The sequence below is a fragment of the Pagrus major genome, chromosome 6, assembly GCF_040436345.1.
Source record: "Pagrus major chromosome 6, Pma_NU_1.0".
Lineage (NCBI taxonomy): Eukaryota > Metazoa > Chordata > Actinopteri > Spariformes > Sparidae > Pagrus > Pagrus major.
In genome coordinates this window covers 37786837-37804712 of record NC_133220.1, presented here as the reverse complement: position 1 = coordinate 37804712, position 17876 = coordinate 37786837, and the positions used below count along the sequence as shown (strand labels likewise).

At 37.6% G+C, this 17876-nt stretch overlaps 1 protein-coding gene across 2 annotated transcripts in view; it reads left to right on the top strand.

The window, feature by feature from the left end:
* The window catches only part of phf2 (PHD finger protein 2), a 40431-nt gene that overhangs the window by 10480 nt on the left and 12075 nt on the right, over nucleotides 1–17876 (top strand). For both annotated transcript variants that reach the window (XM_073468191.1, XM_073468193.1), the window contains exons 2-15: nucleotides 2046–2131; nucleotides 5438–5552; nucleotides 5936–6096; nucleotides 7659–7800; nucleotides 7907–8093; nucleotides 8310–8472; nucleotides 10186–10273; nucleotides 10627–10733; nucleotides 14307–14398; nucleotides 14487–14576; nucleotides 15698–16042; nucleotides 16256–16372; nucleotides 17269–17384; nucleotides 17603–17781. In XM_073468191.1, the coding sequence (XP_073324292.1) occupies nucleotides 2046–2131; nucleotides 5438–5552; nucleotides 5936–6096; nucleotides 7659–7800; nucleotides 7907–8093; nucleotides 8310–8472; nucleotides 10186–10273; nucleotides 10627–10733; nucleotides 14307–14398; nucleotides 14487–14576; nucleotides 15698–16042; nucleotides 16256–16372; nucleotides 17269–17384; nucleotides 17603–17781 (1988 nt within the window). The remainder of the gene's footprint in view (nucleotides 1–2045; nucleotides 2132–5437; nucleotides 5553–5935; nucleotides 6097–7658; nucleotides 7801–7906; nucleotides 8094–8309; nucleotides 8473–10185; nucleotides 10274–10626; nucleotides 10734–14306; nucleotides 14399–14486; nucleotides 14577–15697; nucleotides 16043–16255; nucleotides 16373–17268; nucleotides 17385–17602; nucleotides 17782–17876) is intronic.

Here is a 17876-nt window from a genome sequence, read left to right as displayed (position 1 = left end):
TATTTTATAATATTCTATCTCTCTGTAGAGCAGTCGGCATCTCTCTTGCACCCCACACAGGAAGGTGAAAAGTTGAAGGACGTTTCAGAAGTGTTCAAGGACGATGCTGCACTGCAGCTCATAAAGTGATAAAAGGACTCAGATGTGGTTTAGACCTGCTCTAGGTTTAAAAACAAATCCTAAAATCATGTACTCATAAAATCCATTCTGAAACCAACACAGCAACCATGTAGAGAAGTTAAAGCCAAGGTAACCTGATTCTATGACATGCGTTTTGTCTCAGACAGAAACTTGTCAGCAGAATTACTCTGGATCTGTGCCACAACTGTACTGTAGTCAAGGTCATATGTTTGTGTAATTCTCAGTGTTACTGAAAGACAAAACTGGCCCTGAATTTATTCTAAAGTTTTGTAAAAATATGTCTTATCCAAGTAAATATACAACCCCAAATCCCAAAAAGTTGGGACGCTGTGTAAAACACAACTGTGTTTACTGATAAACAGTTTTACAAAGTGTTCCTGAGCACATGTAGTAATCTCCTTTATACAATCATGTGTTTGACAAAGTGGTGAACCTCGCCCCATCCTTGTTTTGTGAATGACTTGAAGATGCACCTTTCATATACCAATTAACCTGTTTACCTGTGGAATGTACCAAACAGGTGATTTTGGAGCATTTCACAACTTTCCCAGTCTTTTGTTACACTTGTCCCAAGTTGTTGGAAACATGTTTCTGCCATCCGATTCAGAATAAGCATATATTTAAGTTTTGACCACACTGTCATACTCACAGAACTCTTAATGATTTTTTTCACAACAGAAGCCATCAGTGAAAGCATCCAACATCTGTTTGAGTTTTTCTCTAAGCCACCAAGTTAAGGATGTCATGAACAGGCATTTCTATTGCATCCACACACTCACCCACTCTTGTATTTGCATTCAGTGAAAACGAGTAGGCGGTGTAGTAAATCTGTGGAGTTCACAGGGGGGAAAAAGAAAACATCCTGGGGAACTCCCAGTTCATTTGAGTTTTGGAGCAGTGGCTCCAAATGGGAGGAATTTGCTTGTGCAAAAGAGCGTGACAGCTGCTGTTTGACACAGTGGGATGAGCTACAATGGTGCTGTCATTTTATGCATCACTGCTCAAGTCCTTGCATGTTGTAAAACTTAACCACCTGGCGCACAACATTTGTGTTACATTGTGCTCATAAATTAATACTTTGTCTTTACTCTAGCTTATATCTCTCATGCAATTGTCCTTTTTACATAACAGTATAGTACATTGACAATTACATTTGAGTCACAAAAGTTTTATGAGAAAAATACTTTTAAAAATATTTCTGACGTCACTATAAAAGAAAGGATTATTACATGAAAGACAAATGAGGCAAACTGTCTCGTGTTAAATCAACCAACACTTCCTCTTACAGCTGTCACGCTGTAAACCACAGAGATAAAATGTGCAACACTTATGCATATACAGTGTGTAGAGGGAATTTATAGTCTGATATTGATATTGTGCTGTCCGCCACTGTCCTGTGCCTTTGTCCTGTACTCTACTGTATATTAGAGTCCTTCTGCTGTGGACCATGAATCATTTTAAAGGACTGGTCCAGTGTTTTTCCATTGTTCATGATTCATTTTACTACCAATGACAAACACTTACACTAACTGACACTTTTATTATTTTTCAAAAAACAACTCTAGGATTTTCTGTTTTTCTGTGTTTTCTACTACTGTAAACTGAAAGTCTTTAAGTTTTGAACTGTCTCAGTTCTGACATTTAATTTTCCAAATCATTAATCAGGGAAATGTCAAAATAATTGATCGTGAAAATAATCATTATTTTGACCAAAATAAAAGTATACATCTAGTCACTGTGACTGATAATGAAACCAAGTTTCAAGTGTCAGACAAGCCGGTTGTCATACTGCAGGGAAGTACAGAGAAATCATAGAAGCCATTCAGAACCCTAACAAACCACTACATGCTTTGGAGACAGGTCACATACTGAAACATTAAAAAGTGTTTCTTGTGTTGTTTCAGCTGTGTTGGGGTTGATGAAGATGACGCTCCAGATATTGACATATATCACTGTCCAAATTGCGAGAAGACCCACGGAAAATCTACATGTAAGTAGCACCTCTCAGGAAGAGTGGTGACTGGTGCTGTAAGATAAAATTTGTTAGATATGACCAAAACTTTAGTTTCAAACAATCAAAAAAATGTATTTAAACTAGGGCTGCACGATAAATCGTTAAAAAAATCGCGATCTCGATTCACACATACACGTGATCTCATTTCTACACACAGCGTTCTGAAGCATTTTACATCTAGAGCTGCATCACAAACAAATGCTCCTATTTTCCTCCCGGATTTTTTCAAGCGCCCCCAAACGCAGCACTGCCGCTGCCTCCTACCTCAACCTATGGTAAAGCGTCTTTACCACACGTGATTCAGTGGAGGAAGTCGCCTGCAGTTGAGTGTTTGGAAAGAGTGAGTGAGAGTTAAAGCGGAGGAAAGTCTGCGGTAAGGAGGGTTGAATGGATGGCGACGAAAACCCAAGTGGTAGTGGCGAGAGTCACCCACCCACCCGAACCGAACTCGTGCCCAAAAAAGGTTCGCATTCGGCGGTGTGGAAGTATTTTGGATTTAAGCCAGACGATGACAGTGTGAGGTGCATTGTAAAGTGTGTTTTGCCCACGTTGCAGCACTGCACGGCAACACCACAAATATCTACAATCACCTTAAACGTCACCACAAAGTACAACATGATGAAGCCGTACAAGGCAAGAAACAAACACAGACGTCAATAACCGGAACCTTGTACAATGCAACACCATACCTACCAAACTCCAGTAGATATAAGGAGATCACAGCAGCTATCACATATAACCTAGCCAAAGATATGGCCCCAATAAACACTGTACAACATGAGGGATTTCGGAAGATGATAAACACTCGACAAACGGTACTCGATGCCCTCCCGCAACTACTTTTCAAACGTTGCGCTCCCCGACATGTACAATAAGCAGCGGGCAGTGGTCGAAGCAGAATTGCGAGAAATCGATCATTTTCCCGCTACGTCTGATTTATGGTCCAGTCGGACCATGGAGCCGTATTTGAGCCTGACGGTTCATTTTATAGCGCCTGATTTCACGATCAAAAGCCGGTGCTTACAGACAGCCTTTTTCCCCGAAGACCATGCAGGCGTGGCCCTGGCACAGGGATTAAAGGATGCCCTCTCATCTTGGAGTCTGAAAGAGGATAAACTGACCTGCATCACAACAGACAATGGACAAAACATAGTAAAGGGTTTTTTTTTTTACACATTTTTTCATTTTTTCCCACATTTTTTCCAGAATCGTGCAGCCCTAATTTAAACATTATAAACAATGTGAAAAAAAAACAGTGTTGACATTATGTAAAAGGTGTCTGTATACTGTGTTGCAGAGATGTCTACTGAAGTTAGCATGCAGTTAGCAGTTAGAAGTTAGCATAAACAGCTATCCCCAACCTGTCCTATCGGGAAATATCACTTTGTCCTCAGGTTGAGGCAAGTTTCAACAGGGATGTGTAAAAGCAGCGACTTTGCTACTTAGTTTAATAAGTACCCAAAATAAACTCACAGGGCTCTGTCTTGCAGCTGGCACCAAGCTGCGCACAGTGCAGCGCAAGTGTCATTGCTAGTTTCAGACCGATGTAGTTGTCACCTTCACGCCCAGCGCCCACCATCTGTAAATAACAAATGTACTTGCCCCTGGGTGTGTTGGTCTTAAAAGTTAGGTGTGGTCATGCGCACTGATGGCGCACTGCAATCTTGAGGCAGCAGACGGCAATTGCGCTATAAACCAACAAAAAGCTGGTTTAAAGTCAAAGGCGCAGTATTTTTCCTGCTATGTTAATCAGATAGTAAGACGCAACACAGGCAAAATTTAAGCAACAAAACTAAAAGCTGTTGATAGAAACTCGACATAGGAAACAGAATTGCTGCTTCACGACAAACCATTTTAATGTATGAATCATAACTGTGTATGTAACCTTTTGATATGTAGAAGAAAACAGAACATTAATTAACATGAAATACTAACCAATCCTGTTAGTGAGTCAGGAGTTTTAAATAATCAAGGAAGTTTATGTTCCTCATGCACAAATGCTCACGTTAAGGGAGAGATACATACATTGTTTCTGCTGCTATAGCATTGCTGCAGGTAATGTCATTAATCATTTCCTTATTAAAGAGGTTTTTCACCCATCTGAATCCCACTTGCTATTAATCAAAATAATCATTTTTATGACCCTTCCTGCATGATCCACGGCCTAGGATCTGCACATCATATATTACACACAGAGGGACGTGCAGCAGTGCCCCTCCTACTACTCAGTTATTATCTTCTAAATATTTCTCATATGCAATAATACAGAGTTTTTAATGTGACACCAAGTTGTGAAACGGTGGTGCAAAGGGTCTAGTAGCCAAGTACTGTCCCTCAGGGAAGATGAGTGCCGCTGTTAAATATCAATGCTCCAGGTCCTCCTACAGGGAATGGGTGACGATATTTGGATTGGTTTGATTTATGTTACGCCCAAAACACCCATGACTAAATACAACCCCTTTGCGCTGTATGCCTTACTTTGCACCCAGACTATCCGCCATTTAACTAGCAAAGATGGACTTGGACACAACCTAAATGTACTTGCCTCCATAGACTGTTTAAATAGGGCCCACTAAATGTCAAGAAAGAAAATATTTGTACATCTATTTTCCTTACTCAAAAGAAAAATACACCCAAACATCTACCACTCCATGCCTCTCCTGTCCCTGTCTGCCATGTCCTCTCGTCCCTGGAGTCATAGTCCTGGTCAGAGCTTCTGTAAATCACCTCTGCACTGTATGCCCTGTGTTCAAGCTGTCATCTGTCGGTGTCAGAGGTTGTGTTCAGTCCTAGTCTGATGTCCAGCTGTTTATCATTGGGAGACTGCTGAGCCCAGTTGACCTGAGGCGTGTTGAGAGGAGTGTCTCTCCAGGTCATCTGAAGTTGTGGTTCAAGCAGACTCCTGTCAGCTAATAAGGCCACTTAACTCCACAGCCAACTGAGCTACTTGCAGGTGGCTAGTCACAAGTAATGGCTGCTAGTCTTGACAGCCAGAGATTGCTACAGCAAAGAGAACACCAGCCATTTAATACATTTCTTAATTACACCTTTAAAAAAGAAAAAGTGAAACTGCCTTAGTGATGTGATCTTTCCAGTTCTTCTCACATTTCTGTTATGCCATATAAAATTCTCAATTCTCAAACTGTGCTGGGAAAAAAAAAAAAAGTTTTTTGAGGAACTAGATTGTATGTCTGAATATGGAATTAAATTATTTGCTCAAGTCATTAGCTGCAGTGTGTTACTTCATTCTTGATGTTTTGTGTGTTTTTTTCTGCTCTTCAGTGAAAAAGAAAAAGAACTGGAGCAAACATGACACTGGGCAAAGCACAGATATCAAAGCTGTTCAGAATGGCAGTCAGGTTTTCATTAAGGAGCTTCGCAGTAGGACGTTTCCCAGGTAAATCATTTATCCTTGTTACTGAACTGTACAGCAGGCAACACCACAAATGGGTTAATAATGTGAGATAAAGTGGTGACAACTTTTAACCTTCTAAACAATTGAAATAGTCAAACTCAACACTCTAATTGGGATCACGTTTAATAAATCAAATTATAATGAAATGAAATGATTCCTCATATTCATTAGAGCTCTTGAAATGTTAGTAGGGACTCCTTAAAATAACCTCCTGTCAATATTATTCCTCACTTTATTAATAATTCCACTAGAGGGCACTGTCTTATTACTTTTCAAGATCTGCTGTAGTTATCAGATCTTATTTAATTTCTTCAATTTACAAAAACCTTTGAACACACGTCACACATTTGTCCTGTGGTCTCCAGTTCTGATGACATAGTGGTGAAGCTGAGCGGCAGTCAGTTGACCATGGAGTACCTGGAGGAGAACGGCTTCAACGAGCCAATCCTGGCTCAGAAGAAAGACAGCCTGGGCATGTCCATGCCTGCCCCCACCTTCTACATCAGTGATGTGGAGAACTATGTTGGTGAGGAACTGAGTTCTATTACTACCAGTAATGGATTTTACTGTACTTAAATAACATTTTTGGGTACTTTTACTTTAATTGAGTATTTCCATTTTCTGTTTCTTTATACTACCTCTGCAATATTTATGGAGGCAAATATTGCACTTTCCACTACAATTAATAACTTAAAATGTATATAGTATATGCAGTACATACATGTAAATATATGTATAAATTGTATGTTTACTTGTGCTTTTGATACTTAAGTAAATTTAATATCAGATTCTTTGAGGTCTTTACTGAAGTACAATTTGTACAGGTGTTTTCCACTTTTACCAAAGTAATATTTTAACACGATATCTTTACTTTTACTCAAGTATGACTTTTGCATACTTTTTTACACCACTGATTACTACAACCACGCAACTATACTGCGTTAAGGCTTTGACATTAGGACTGATTCTGACACTACCACTGTTAGACCACTGCTATGACTGTTTCTAATAATAAATGTACTATAAATGTACTACTGCTTTAACTAATACTATCACTACTACTACAAGTGTTACTACTAATATTATTTTTGCCAGTACTAACAATACTACTAATACTGTTACAACTACTATAATTTTTTTATTCTACTTCTACTCACTAAAAAAGTTTGGACGCTGTGTAACACATGAAATGAAAACAAAGCGTGTTAATTTGCTAATCTTTTTGGGCATATAAACCTTTGCAAAAAGTACAAAGACAGTACCTTAATGTTTTACCTCATCAACTTCTATGATTTTTGTAAATATATGCTTACCGTTGTCAGTAAACAGGTTGTTTACAAATTACTTTATTCTGTTTTTATTTACGATTCACACAGCGTCACAACATTTTTGAATAAAAAAAACTACTGCTGTTAATACATTAAAATTATGTCATTTTAAGTATGTATATGTAATTACTTGGACAGTAATATCTACAATCAGCAGTACCTCTACTACTACTTTGATGACTGCTAATGCTGTTACTGTTATATGTATTCCTACAATAACTTTTACTTCTTTACTTTTACTCCAGTGCAGCGATTCCTGCTATAAATATACAATTAATACTTGCAGTACTACTGTTCTACTATTACTATAACTATCGAAGAGTATCTTCATTTAGAAAGCAGATCAAAACTATTTTGGGCAGTGCAAAAGAAGAGGGAATTACAACTACAGACAAATACAGTTTGTATGCACATTCTGAGTGTCTTTATCAAAAGTAATGGCCATCCCATTAATTAATACATTAACTAATATTTGTGTTTAAGTTGGGGACCTGGAGTGCATTTAATTTCCTCCTTTAAAAGAATCACAAGATAAAAATGTACTATACTATTTGCTTGTCAACAGGGGGTGCATCTGTTCCATATTTTCCTGTGCACTGGTGTTCGGTGATGAGATCACTTGATACATCTCAACAGTACACCGCTCCAGACATATTTTGTAAACCAGTTTCCTGTTTAAAGAAAATGTTTAGCTTGTAGGCGGTTAGTTTTCCTTCAGCTTGTTTTATCGTGTCTTCTGTGTCCTCTGTTATTGTCTCAGGTCCTGATGTTGGCGTGGACGTGGTTGACGTCACCAAACAGACTGACAGCAAGATGAAGCTCAAAGAGTTTGTAGATTATTACTACAGCACAAACAGAAAGAAAGTGTTAAACGTCATCAACCTGGAGTTCACTGACACGAGGTACACTTTTACTTATAGTGAAGTTTGAATCAAGTGAGATTTGGTTCATAAAGATGCCACTGGGAAAATCTTCTGTTTGTAATCGGTGTGTGTTTTTCTGGGACAGGATGAACAGTATAGTGGAGAGTCCACAGATTGTGCGGCGGTTGTCATGGGTAGAAAACTACTGGCCTGATGACGCTCTGCTTGGGAAACCAAAAGTCACCAAATACTGTCTCATCTGCGTCAAAGACAGCTACACAGATTTCCACATTGAGTGCGGTGGTGCCTCCGTCTGGTACCATGTCCTAAAGGTCTGTCACACTCATGGTTAGACCAATGTGTTAGTCAGAACTGGCCTTATAACAAAAATGGGTGCGTAACAGTCAGTGTCATCTGTCTCTGATGAGTGTACAGCGCTGATTATCTTCTATTCTGAAGTGATTTTTAAGAGGAAATGTGGAATACATTATTGTCCATCTCTCATATGATTGTGTGGCCAGAAAATGTGATGGTGTTTGTGTTTGCAGGGAGAGAAGATCTTCTTCCTCATCAAGCCCACCTCCGCAAACCTGTCTCTGTACGAGCGGTGGAGATCATCGTCCAATCACAGTGAAATGTTCTTTGCCGACCAGGTGGACAAGTGTTATAAATGTACTCTGAAGCAAGGGCAGACTCTATTCATCCCATCAGGTTAGAGCTGCACTCAGGTCATGAATATAGCTGGACAGGATATAGAGGAACATTTAATCATACAAATGATACTGTTTAATTTGTAAGGGAAACCCTTCAAATTACAGCATTTTCTTGAAAAATTTATGAAAGCCTTTATTTTACATTCTAATGGAGATTAATCAGAGACACCATATGTGCATAACATGTGTATAAAATGATAAATGATGATAATGTTTAGTCCTGAAATAGGTGACTAATCATTGAAGTAAGTTTTAAAAGAAAAAACTCTAAACACACTCTGGTTTCAGCTTCTTTTTTGTGTCATTTTTTTAGACTGTTTGGGCAAGACAATTAATTTATGCCACTTTGAACCATGGGAACTTTTCATATATTCTGACTTTTTAGAGAGTAATCAGTTAATTAAAATAATACGAATAAAAACACTTATTTTTCAAAACCTAAATCTACTAAATTTAAGAGAAAACAAGATTTTAGAATACTTTTACAATGTTGTAGATGCTTTATTTAGATTTTTCCTATTAATTAAATAGTCAGTTAACAAAATGCAAATACAATGCATGGTTTAATTTCTTTTTTCTTTTAAGATTTATATTATTTTTCATTGTTATTAATGTTGGAGATATGGATATAATCCTCTTTACATTATATGTGATGTTATATTTTATGTTGTAATTTATTTGTCCGGAAAATAAATTGAGACATTTTTTATGGATAAAATAACAAGACAGTAATGTCTGATAGTCTAGCAAAGTAAATACTACATTATGGTGATGCAAAAATCACGTTAAAACAACAGTATTACTATATAAATAAGTGCTGTTCATTCCACTTACATCTGAAGGAGAAGAATCATTCCTTTGAGGACAACAATGTAAACATCTTGGCCAGAGAAGACACATGGTTTGAAAGAGGAGTAAAGGAATCCATCTATGACAGAGGAGGTGGCCTAAGACTTAACTTATCACCCACCTACAATGCAGTACTGAGCTCCCTCCCCAGACAGCTTAACAACCATTCACACCTGGGCTCACCTAGCCCTAGCAACTCACATGAAGGCCTGTTGGGACAACGACCCACAAGTGACCCTAACGACTCTGAAACTCAGAGCTCACACGTGTCCTTAACGACTCTGTAAGGACACTCCCACACAGAGTTTAAAAGCCTGCAAACTCCCATCCAGATAGTTAGAACTGAGGAAGCCTCTTGGATGAGAGTCCAGTTGCCTACGATACAGCACTTAGAATTACCATGACCTGGATGACTGAGAACCTTCATCAACATGCTGTTCATTGATTTGCATCATTGTCCACAATGGTCCAATACATCCAGGTGAATGAAAGGGCAAGCTATCACAGTGTGGAATCTCTGAGGATAGGCAGAATGACATCATCTCACATCTCCTACTGTACATCAGGATTTGTCACACAATCATATTGATTTTTGTTGCTGTCAAGTGTTTTGTAAGCCTCGGTCCCCTGTGGTGCAGCACACTTCTGAAAAGGTTTTTAAAAAATGGTAATTCATTTTTAAAAAGTTAAATGTCAAATAATGGTATAAAATTATATAGTGGATGAAGGAGGTGGATTACAACTAAACAGTGAATTGCAACAAGTCATAATAATTAAATGTTTTACTCTTTCATTAGAAACAATGCATGCATGAATAAATAGTTGCATTATTTACAACCACTGGATGTTTTTATTTGCTTAGGTTGGATCAATGCAATACTGACTCCAGTCGACTGCCTGGCGTTCTCTGGACACTTTGTCCACAACCTGAGTGTGGAGATGCAGATGAGGTTTGGACACCTGTCTTATTACACACACACATTCAGACTTTATGTTGTGTTGTTGTTGTGTTTGATAACTGGCCTTTTCCTTGTATTAACTGTTGTGAGCCACCATGCCTCTTTCAGACTGTCATGTCCTAATTTGGGGGGATTTAGTGTGACAGTGCATATTTGACCTTGGCTGATTTTACACAGGTGTTTCTAATGGATCCATGCTTGTTTTTAGCTCCAAATTCCACCAATGTGTCTGAAATCTCCACATTTGGAAATACCGTGTGAATTGCTTAGTTTTTTTTTAAAAATAAACCTGTTGGTAATTCATGATGATGTTTAGCTGTAACATCTTGATTTATTCTCCTCAGAGCATATGAAATCGAGAAGCGACTAAAGGTCAAAACTCTCACCCCCTTCCCCAACTTTGAGACAGCGTGCTGGTATGTGGGACGACATCTCCTTGAGCGATTCAAAGGTAAACCCTAAATCAGTTTTTATGTATTTATAGGTTTAATTTTTGCTCGAATATGTGGTATTTAATGTAAGTTTACATCTTCATTTGACACGCCATTTCTCCAGAAGAATGCATGAAAGCAGAGAAAACACAAACAATGTCAGAAAGGCCTTTTTCCGAGCTGCACATTCACCGTGTGGCTGCGTGTCTGCTGCACAGATGAGGAGCTGGATGCTCTAATATTATTTCAGTCATTAAATCGGTGAATTGTCGAGTTTACAGATGATTAGCTTCAAAAGGTTTGGCCCAGCTAGAATCACTTGCTCCATTACAAGCCTGTGTTTAAACTCTGTTCAGCTGGCTTGGGCCAAGTGTTTATGTTTCAACATTTTCTGTGTGGATGTGTGTATTGTGTGTGGCGCACACTGCTTCAAACCCACAAGGCCTTGCCATTAATATACCATTATTCTTTTTAACTTCAAGGTCAGCTCTTTCGGTACAAGAGAAAGATTCACTTCACTCCTGCTGCTACTCAGCCTTGATCATATAAATAATTTCCTGTTTTGGTTGTAAATCCACTTCATTTGATAGAACTACTTAGATATTCCGTGGGTGCATTTCTGCCATTTAACTGAAATCAAAGGGTGAAGCTGAATTTGCATAATTTCACATGAGTTATGGCTGTAGTTGTCACAGATAATGTCCAAAATAACTAAATCACTTTTCACAGATCTAATGGTTGTAGACCATAGTTAGGTCCCCAGTAGATTTGGTTCAATGGTCCAAAATCGTGTGGAATTCCTTCTTTTTTTTAATTATTATTATTATTGGGGTTTTTTTGTTCTTAAAAAAAGTAACTTTTTCTACTGGGAGGAGCCCCAAACCCACCTGCCAAACTCATGCACCTAAGTCTTCCACAAACCATAGGCATACACTGAATAGGTACGATCTACAGGGGTGTCACTGGCAGTATAGACTGAATCATGCGGTAACAACAGTTACTTCCGGGAAGTAAACTGGACGTTGAATTGCATTGTGGAGATATGTGAACTCCGCACACTTGTTCACTCGTATTATCATTTTCTGCTGCAACTATAACATTTAAAGATATATAGTAAAACTAGGTGGTCCAACCTATTGGTCTCCAACCTAACATCAGTGAAAGTGCTGTTATTAATGAGATATGAAATCATCAAATAATTTTGGATGAATTAGATGTATACACTTTGAAATAGCATTATTAAAAAAGACAATTCAATTGTATGTAAGCTAATGCATGATGCAGGGGTTTTCTACCTAGAAGTCATTGTACATAAACATTGTGATCTTCTATCTATAATTCCCTTTATTTTGGTTTGTTTACGGGAGCACGTCAGTGAGTTAGGAATGGAGCCTGGCTGATATTATTGCAGATATATCATGTCTGCAAATATGATATGATATGATGTAGTAACACCATTATATAGTTTATCCAACAGAAAGAACTGACAGTTTATTTTCCAACTGTAAAATATCCTGCTCAGTAGATATTTCAATCACAAATCTTAAGAATGTTTTTTTTTCCCCAAAAGATCCTTATCAAATATTATTTATGTTATATATTTCTGTTTGAAAAATAAGTCTTGGCCAATATATTGTTATATATGTGTATATTAGGGTTGCAGTGGTATACCGGTTTCAAGGTATATTGTGGTACTATCATCATACCGTGTCCATTTGCTTGTCTAATTCTACCATATAAGGGTTGGTAAAAATATATTTATTTCAAGTTTATATCAAGTGTAATGTATGTCAGGTAGGGATGTAACAATACCAAAAACTCAGGGTATGATATCATTACAATCTAGTCCACGGTATGATATTTATCATGATATTTGAAAAAAATTATATATATATATATGAAAAGAAAAATGACTTAACAATGTAATAGATGCGATGTGTACAGCATTTATTTTTTATATACAATTTGTTTTTACTTTTTACTTGAGGTACTTCTGCTTTTCTTCTATAGTATAATAAAACTAGCTGGCCATGACCTAAGCATGTGTAAAAAGTAGCCATTGGACTATATACAATTGCAAAAAAATACAGCAGCCAGTAGCAATCCCTCCCTCCTTCTGGTTGTACATTGGGACTACCAGGTGGGTAGAGGTCTGAGTGTTATTACAGCTCGAAGACAGCCGAAAACAGACATTGCCAAAGCGTCTATATAACAGTTACACAGTCAAGCATTGAGAATGAAACCAACAAGCCAACCAATCAGAGGTGGAGTTGGGCAGGTTACTGGGGGATTGAGGCCCTCTGCTGTTCAAACAGAACAATACAATGACAAGGAGACACAGGAGAATGCATTCATACTGATTTCCCTTGTTCGTTCCATGAACTTTACGAACAAAATAACCATGTGATATGTTAGTAGATATCGCCACAGTCCCACGATGGTATTGTGGCATTTTTTATCACAAAATTTGGTATGCTGTTACATCTCTAGTGTCAAGAGATAATATTTTTTAACATTATAATAAAAAACCTTATGTTTTTATTCCTTTAAGGGTCCTTGTAACTGTTGGTAATGTGTAATCTTGTACACCATTTTGTGAGAGGGTTATCGTACCGTGAAATTCTCATAATGTTGCAACCATAATATATGTTATCGTTTGCTAGTTGTAACTTTTTTAAACTACAAATAATATTTTCCATACATTTTTGCTGACTTTTCAAATAAATGCTCAGGGCAAATGTTTTTCCAAAAGGGAATTTCTAAGCTTTTGCAATATGGCCAAGTGCAATATCCAAATAATATTTTTTTTGATAAAGGTCAAATGTGTGACAAAATAGTTATGTCATGTCATCATGATATTAATAGTTTTTTCAGCGAAAATGATCATTCACACTAATTGTGAATCATAAAACAATCATTATATCTGTCAAATAATTGCAGTATTTTTTTATACCATATCAAGCAGCTCTTATTGTTTTGTAAGGCAGTATAAGTGTTGGTTGAGTTAAAATGTCTGCACCACTTTACCTATTAAGATACTGTACATTTGCAATAAAATATTCAAAACAATTTATTTGTACACTATATTCTCATGTACATAGTTTATACTGTACACTGTGTGATATAGTAGCAGTTTGAAAGTATATACTGTGCAGTTATTTTAATAAGCTTTATTTCATTGTACTGTGAACAACTGACACATGAAATTGATCTTTTTCACAAGAATCACTATGTCTCCAGCCACATACACACAGTAGTTACATCTGACATTTTAGTGACATAGCTGATGCAAAGTCATAGAGAGTGAGTGAGCAGGGATATTTTGATTGTGTACCTTGAGAACTTTAATGTGTCACTTGGCTGTTTTTGAGCTCAGCTCTGGCTCATTTTGTGAACAGGACAGTTTGTTTAAACACACAGTCACCACTGATGAGTGCAATAACTTTGGTTTCTCTTTGTAATTTGACAGACTGAAATGTCAGCTTATTAGTTCTTGTGTGTGAGAAGCTTAATATAGCCTGTAAATCTCTACTACTAATGCACGTTTAAAGTCATGATTCTTTCAGTTATAACGTGCAGTTTTTATTCTGCAGGTTTACATAAAGCAAATAAGCAACCAGCACCATATCTGATACATGGTGCCAAAATCATCAATGGAGCCTTCAGAGCTTGGACTAAAAAACAGGTATGGACACATGATTATACAGTATGTGTTTCAGTTGTCTGTCTAAGATGCTGAGAAATGGAATGACTGTTTGTTTTTTTCTCAACAGGCCCTCTTGGAACATGAAGATGAGCTTCCAGAGAACATGAAACCTTCACAGCTCATTAAGGATCTGGCAAAAGAGATCAGACTGTCAGAGGTAATTTGATTTTATTTCTGGTTTAATGTGATATTACCAACCATTCACTTAAAGTTCCAGGTAGTTTTTTTACTTCGGCAGTAAGAGATGATGTTAATGGTGATGTATTAGTATTACAAAATGATCTCACAGGATTATATTGGTCGGATTGGATTAAATTCTGACCTGATCCACAAATTGGGTATTTCAAAGCAGATCCAAAGATTTCTGATCCTGAAGATTCAGATTCAGATTTGGTAATCAATCCTACCTGACATCCGGATAAAATGCTGCTTTTGGGTATTTCAAACTTTAAGGCAGAGATCTGGATCAATTTGATGCCAAAATCCAGGATCATTTGGATCCCACCTCAGAGGTGGATTTGAGGTAGATGGACAAATAGCCTAGTCTTCACTTCTCACATATATTGTTACCCAAGATGGTAATAACACTTAAACTCTTAATTTAATGTGCCATTTAAATGTGACTATTAGTTTTAAGACTGTACTGTTCTGCACTGTACATTTTTGCTTAGGTCACACATCTTCCTGAAAACAGAGAAAAACTGCTGTAAATGGTGACAAATACAGATAAAGTCTAGTTTCACTTATATGTGTAAAAGCGTAATTTTCTTTTTGTAACTTTTTATTTGTGGTCCCTCTGTAGACTAGCATTCATGTCGTGACTTTTGCATTTGGTTCGACTCTTCTAGGCCACCATAACTTAAAATCCTGAGTAGAAAAACAGTTGTCAATTACAGGTGAATAAAGAAAGACCAGAGGTTCCCAGACATGAGGTCTGTAGTTTAACACCAGAGCTTAAAATTGGGAAAATTAGAGGAACTAAGATGTCAAACTTCAATATAGATAAAAATCTTGGTGAATTGATTTATCTATCCTTTTATACTTTTTTGTTGGTTTGTTTTACAATGCATTGAACCTACAAAATGTCAAAAATCATGACAAACTGCATTTTCTTTTACTTAATAAATGAATATTGTTTTATTTAATAATCAAAATTGCCATTTGATTTTTTTAAGATGATGAATAAACTAATATTTTCAGTAACTATTTGTTTTGGTAGGGTTTTATTGCTGATTAGAAAATCATAGCTCAGTTGACAATTCCCCACCTTTATTCCAGAATGCAACCAAAGCCATCAAGAGTGAGCCCAGTATTAAGGTACCAGTGGAGGAACCACCGTCTACCCACTCCGAGCCTGAGGAGCCCGTCTCCCCAGCCCACGTCCCCTCGCCTAGCAGAGAAAAGGCCAGAAAGAAAGCCTCCAAACCTCCCAAACCTCCCAAACCCCCAAAGATGCCCAAGGCACCCAAACCTCCGAAGGTCCCAAAGGCCAAGGAGGGTGGAAAGAAGAAAGCGAAGAAAGCGAAAGAGTCGTCGCCACCTCCTAAACCCTCCAGCTTCGCAGCCCTTGAGTCCCATGCAAAAGACATCTTAAGTAAGATGGACCAGCCAAAAAAGACAAAGGTGAGCAGATCTTGATGTTACTGTAAATTAAAAGTTGTTCATTTTTTGTTGACTGATTATTTGTATCCTTAGTCCTTTTTTCTTACTTTTCAAATTGATATGCATAGTTAAATTTTTACTCCTGCATAGGCTGGCTAAAGCAACCAATAGTTACTGTTGGATGAATTTGTCTGTTAATGATTGTATCCTTGTTCAAATACGTCCATTTTACAGGCTGTTAAGAATGTCCTGAGTATGACAGAGAAAGAAATATCAAAGCAGAACAACATGGAGAAATTTGAAATCAGAGAGCAGAACAAAAACAAGACTGAAGCAAAATGGAAGTATAAGGTAAGAATATTTACGCTTGTCTTGTCATGATTTAAACTAATGCCTGTTAAAAAAATAAATAAATAAAAATCACAACCCTTTAAAATAAAATAAAAAACAGATACATACAATGAATGAATGTGTAGTGAAGGCAAGCCTGTATTCTGAACATTAAAGCATATTATCATCTAAAATATTTGGAGTCATGTTTGGTGACTACAAGTTCATTATTCACTTTACTTTTAGCACTGTTTTTGGTCTCCACCAACTCTTGAGAAAGGTGTTTGCCAAATTTGTCACTGTGCTCATCAGCTAGTTTCAAACTTTGCCTGCTGTTTGGCGCTGATCAGAATGGGTTTATTATGACAGCAGAGTTTGAAGCCTGGAAAACTAAAGAGCGCAAAGAGCTACAGTTGGTTATTCCCGTTTCACATTACAGTTTGTCATTTAAGTCATTTTTATGCCTACGCACCGGCAACAGTCGTGGCTGGAGGCATTATGTTTTTGTGTTGTCGTCTGGCCATCTAGCCATCCAGCCATCCATCAATCCCATTCTTGTGAGCACCATGAGGGAATTTCTTCAAATTTGGTTCAGATGTTCACTTGGACTCCAGGATGAACTGATTAGATTTTGGTGGCCAAAGGTCAAAGTCATTGTGACCTCATGGCACCTTATTCTTGTGAACGTGATATCTCAAGAACACATAAATGCACTGTGACATCATAATATTCTGCAAAAAATGTTCTGGTCATTATTAAATGCCACAGCTCCTGAACAGCACCTTGGCTGGTGTGCGGAGGCATACAACTGCAATGTGGTAATTCTAGTTAATATGCAATATGTTAAGTGCAGCTTTGAGTTGATTGTGATTTGCTCATGTGCTTATTTGACATAATTTCCTCTTTAACTTTTACAGAATAGTAAACCAGACTCCCTGCTGAAAATGGAGGAAGAGTGCAGATTTGACAGAACCCTGCTGTCAGGCAATAAAGACAAGTTCAGCTTCACTATGTCTCACAAGAAAATGCTGGGGTATGTATGGAATGGCTAAGATTGCCATATAAATGTTTCATAAGAGGACTTTTGGAGAGAAGAGCATGTTAACCTTCTGGTTAACGTGGTGCATTATGATGATTACAGAGCTATGTGCCATATCAGCACCATATCCATTAAAGCTAATTCAAGGACTTCTCACTGTGAGTGCCTGGGTGAGCCCTCACTCCTTTATTGTCCTGCTGTTTCCTTTTCAGCTCCAAGACGCTGAAACCTCAGACCAACTCAAGTGTTTTTGGATCATTACAAAACCTAAAAGAGGACAAAACCAAGCCAGTAAGAGATGAGTATGAGTATGTCTCAGATGAGGGGGAGCTGAAGATTGACGAATTCCCAATCAGGCGGAAAAAAAACACAGTGAAGAGAGATCACTCCTGTGAGTATTTGGGATTTATTTTGTGTAGCGTTTCAGTTTATTTCGACTATCAACTAGGGTTGGGTATCAAACCCTAGCAACTTTTTAAGTGTCAA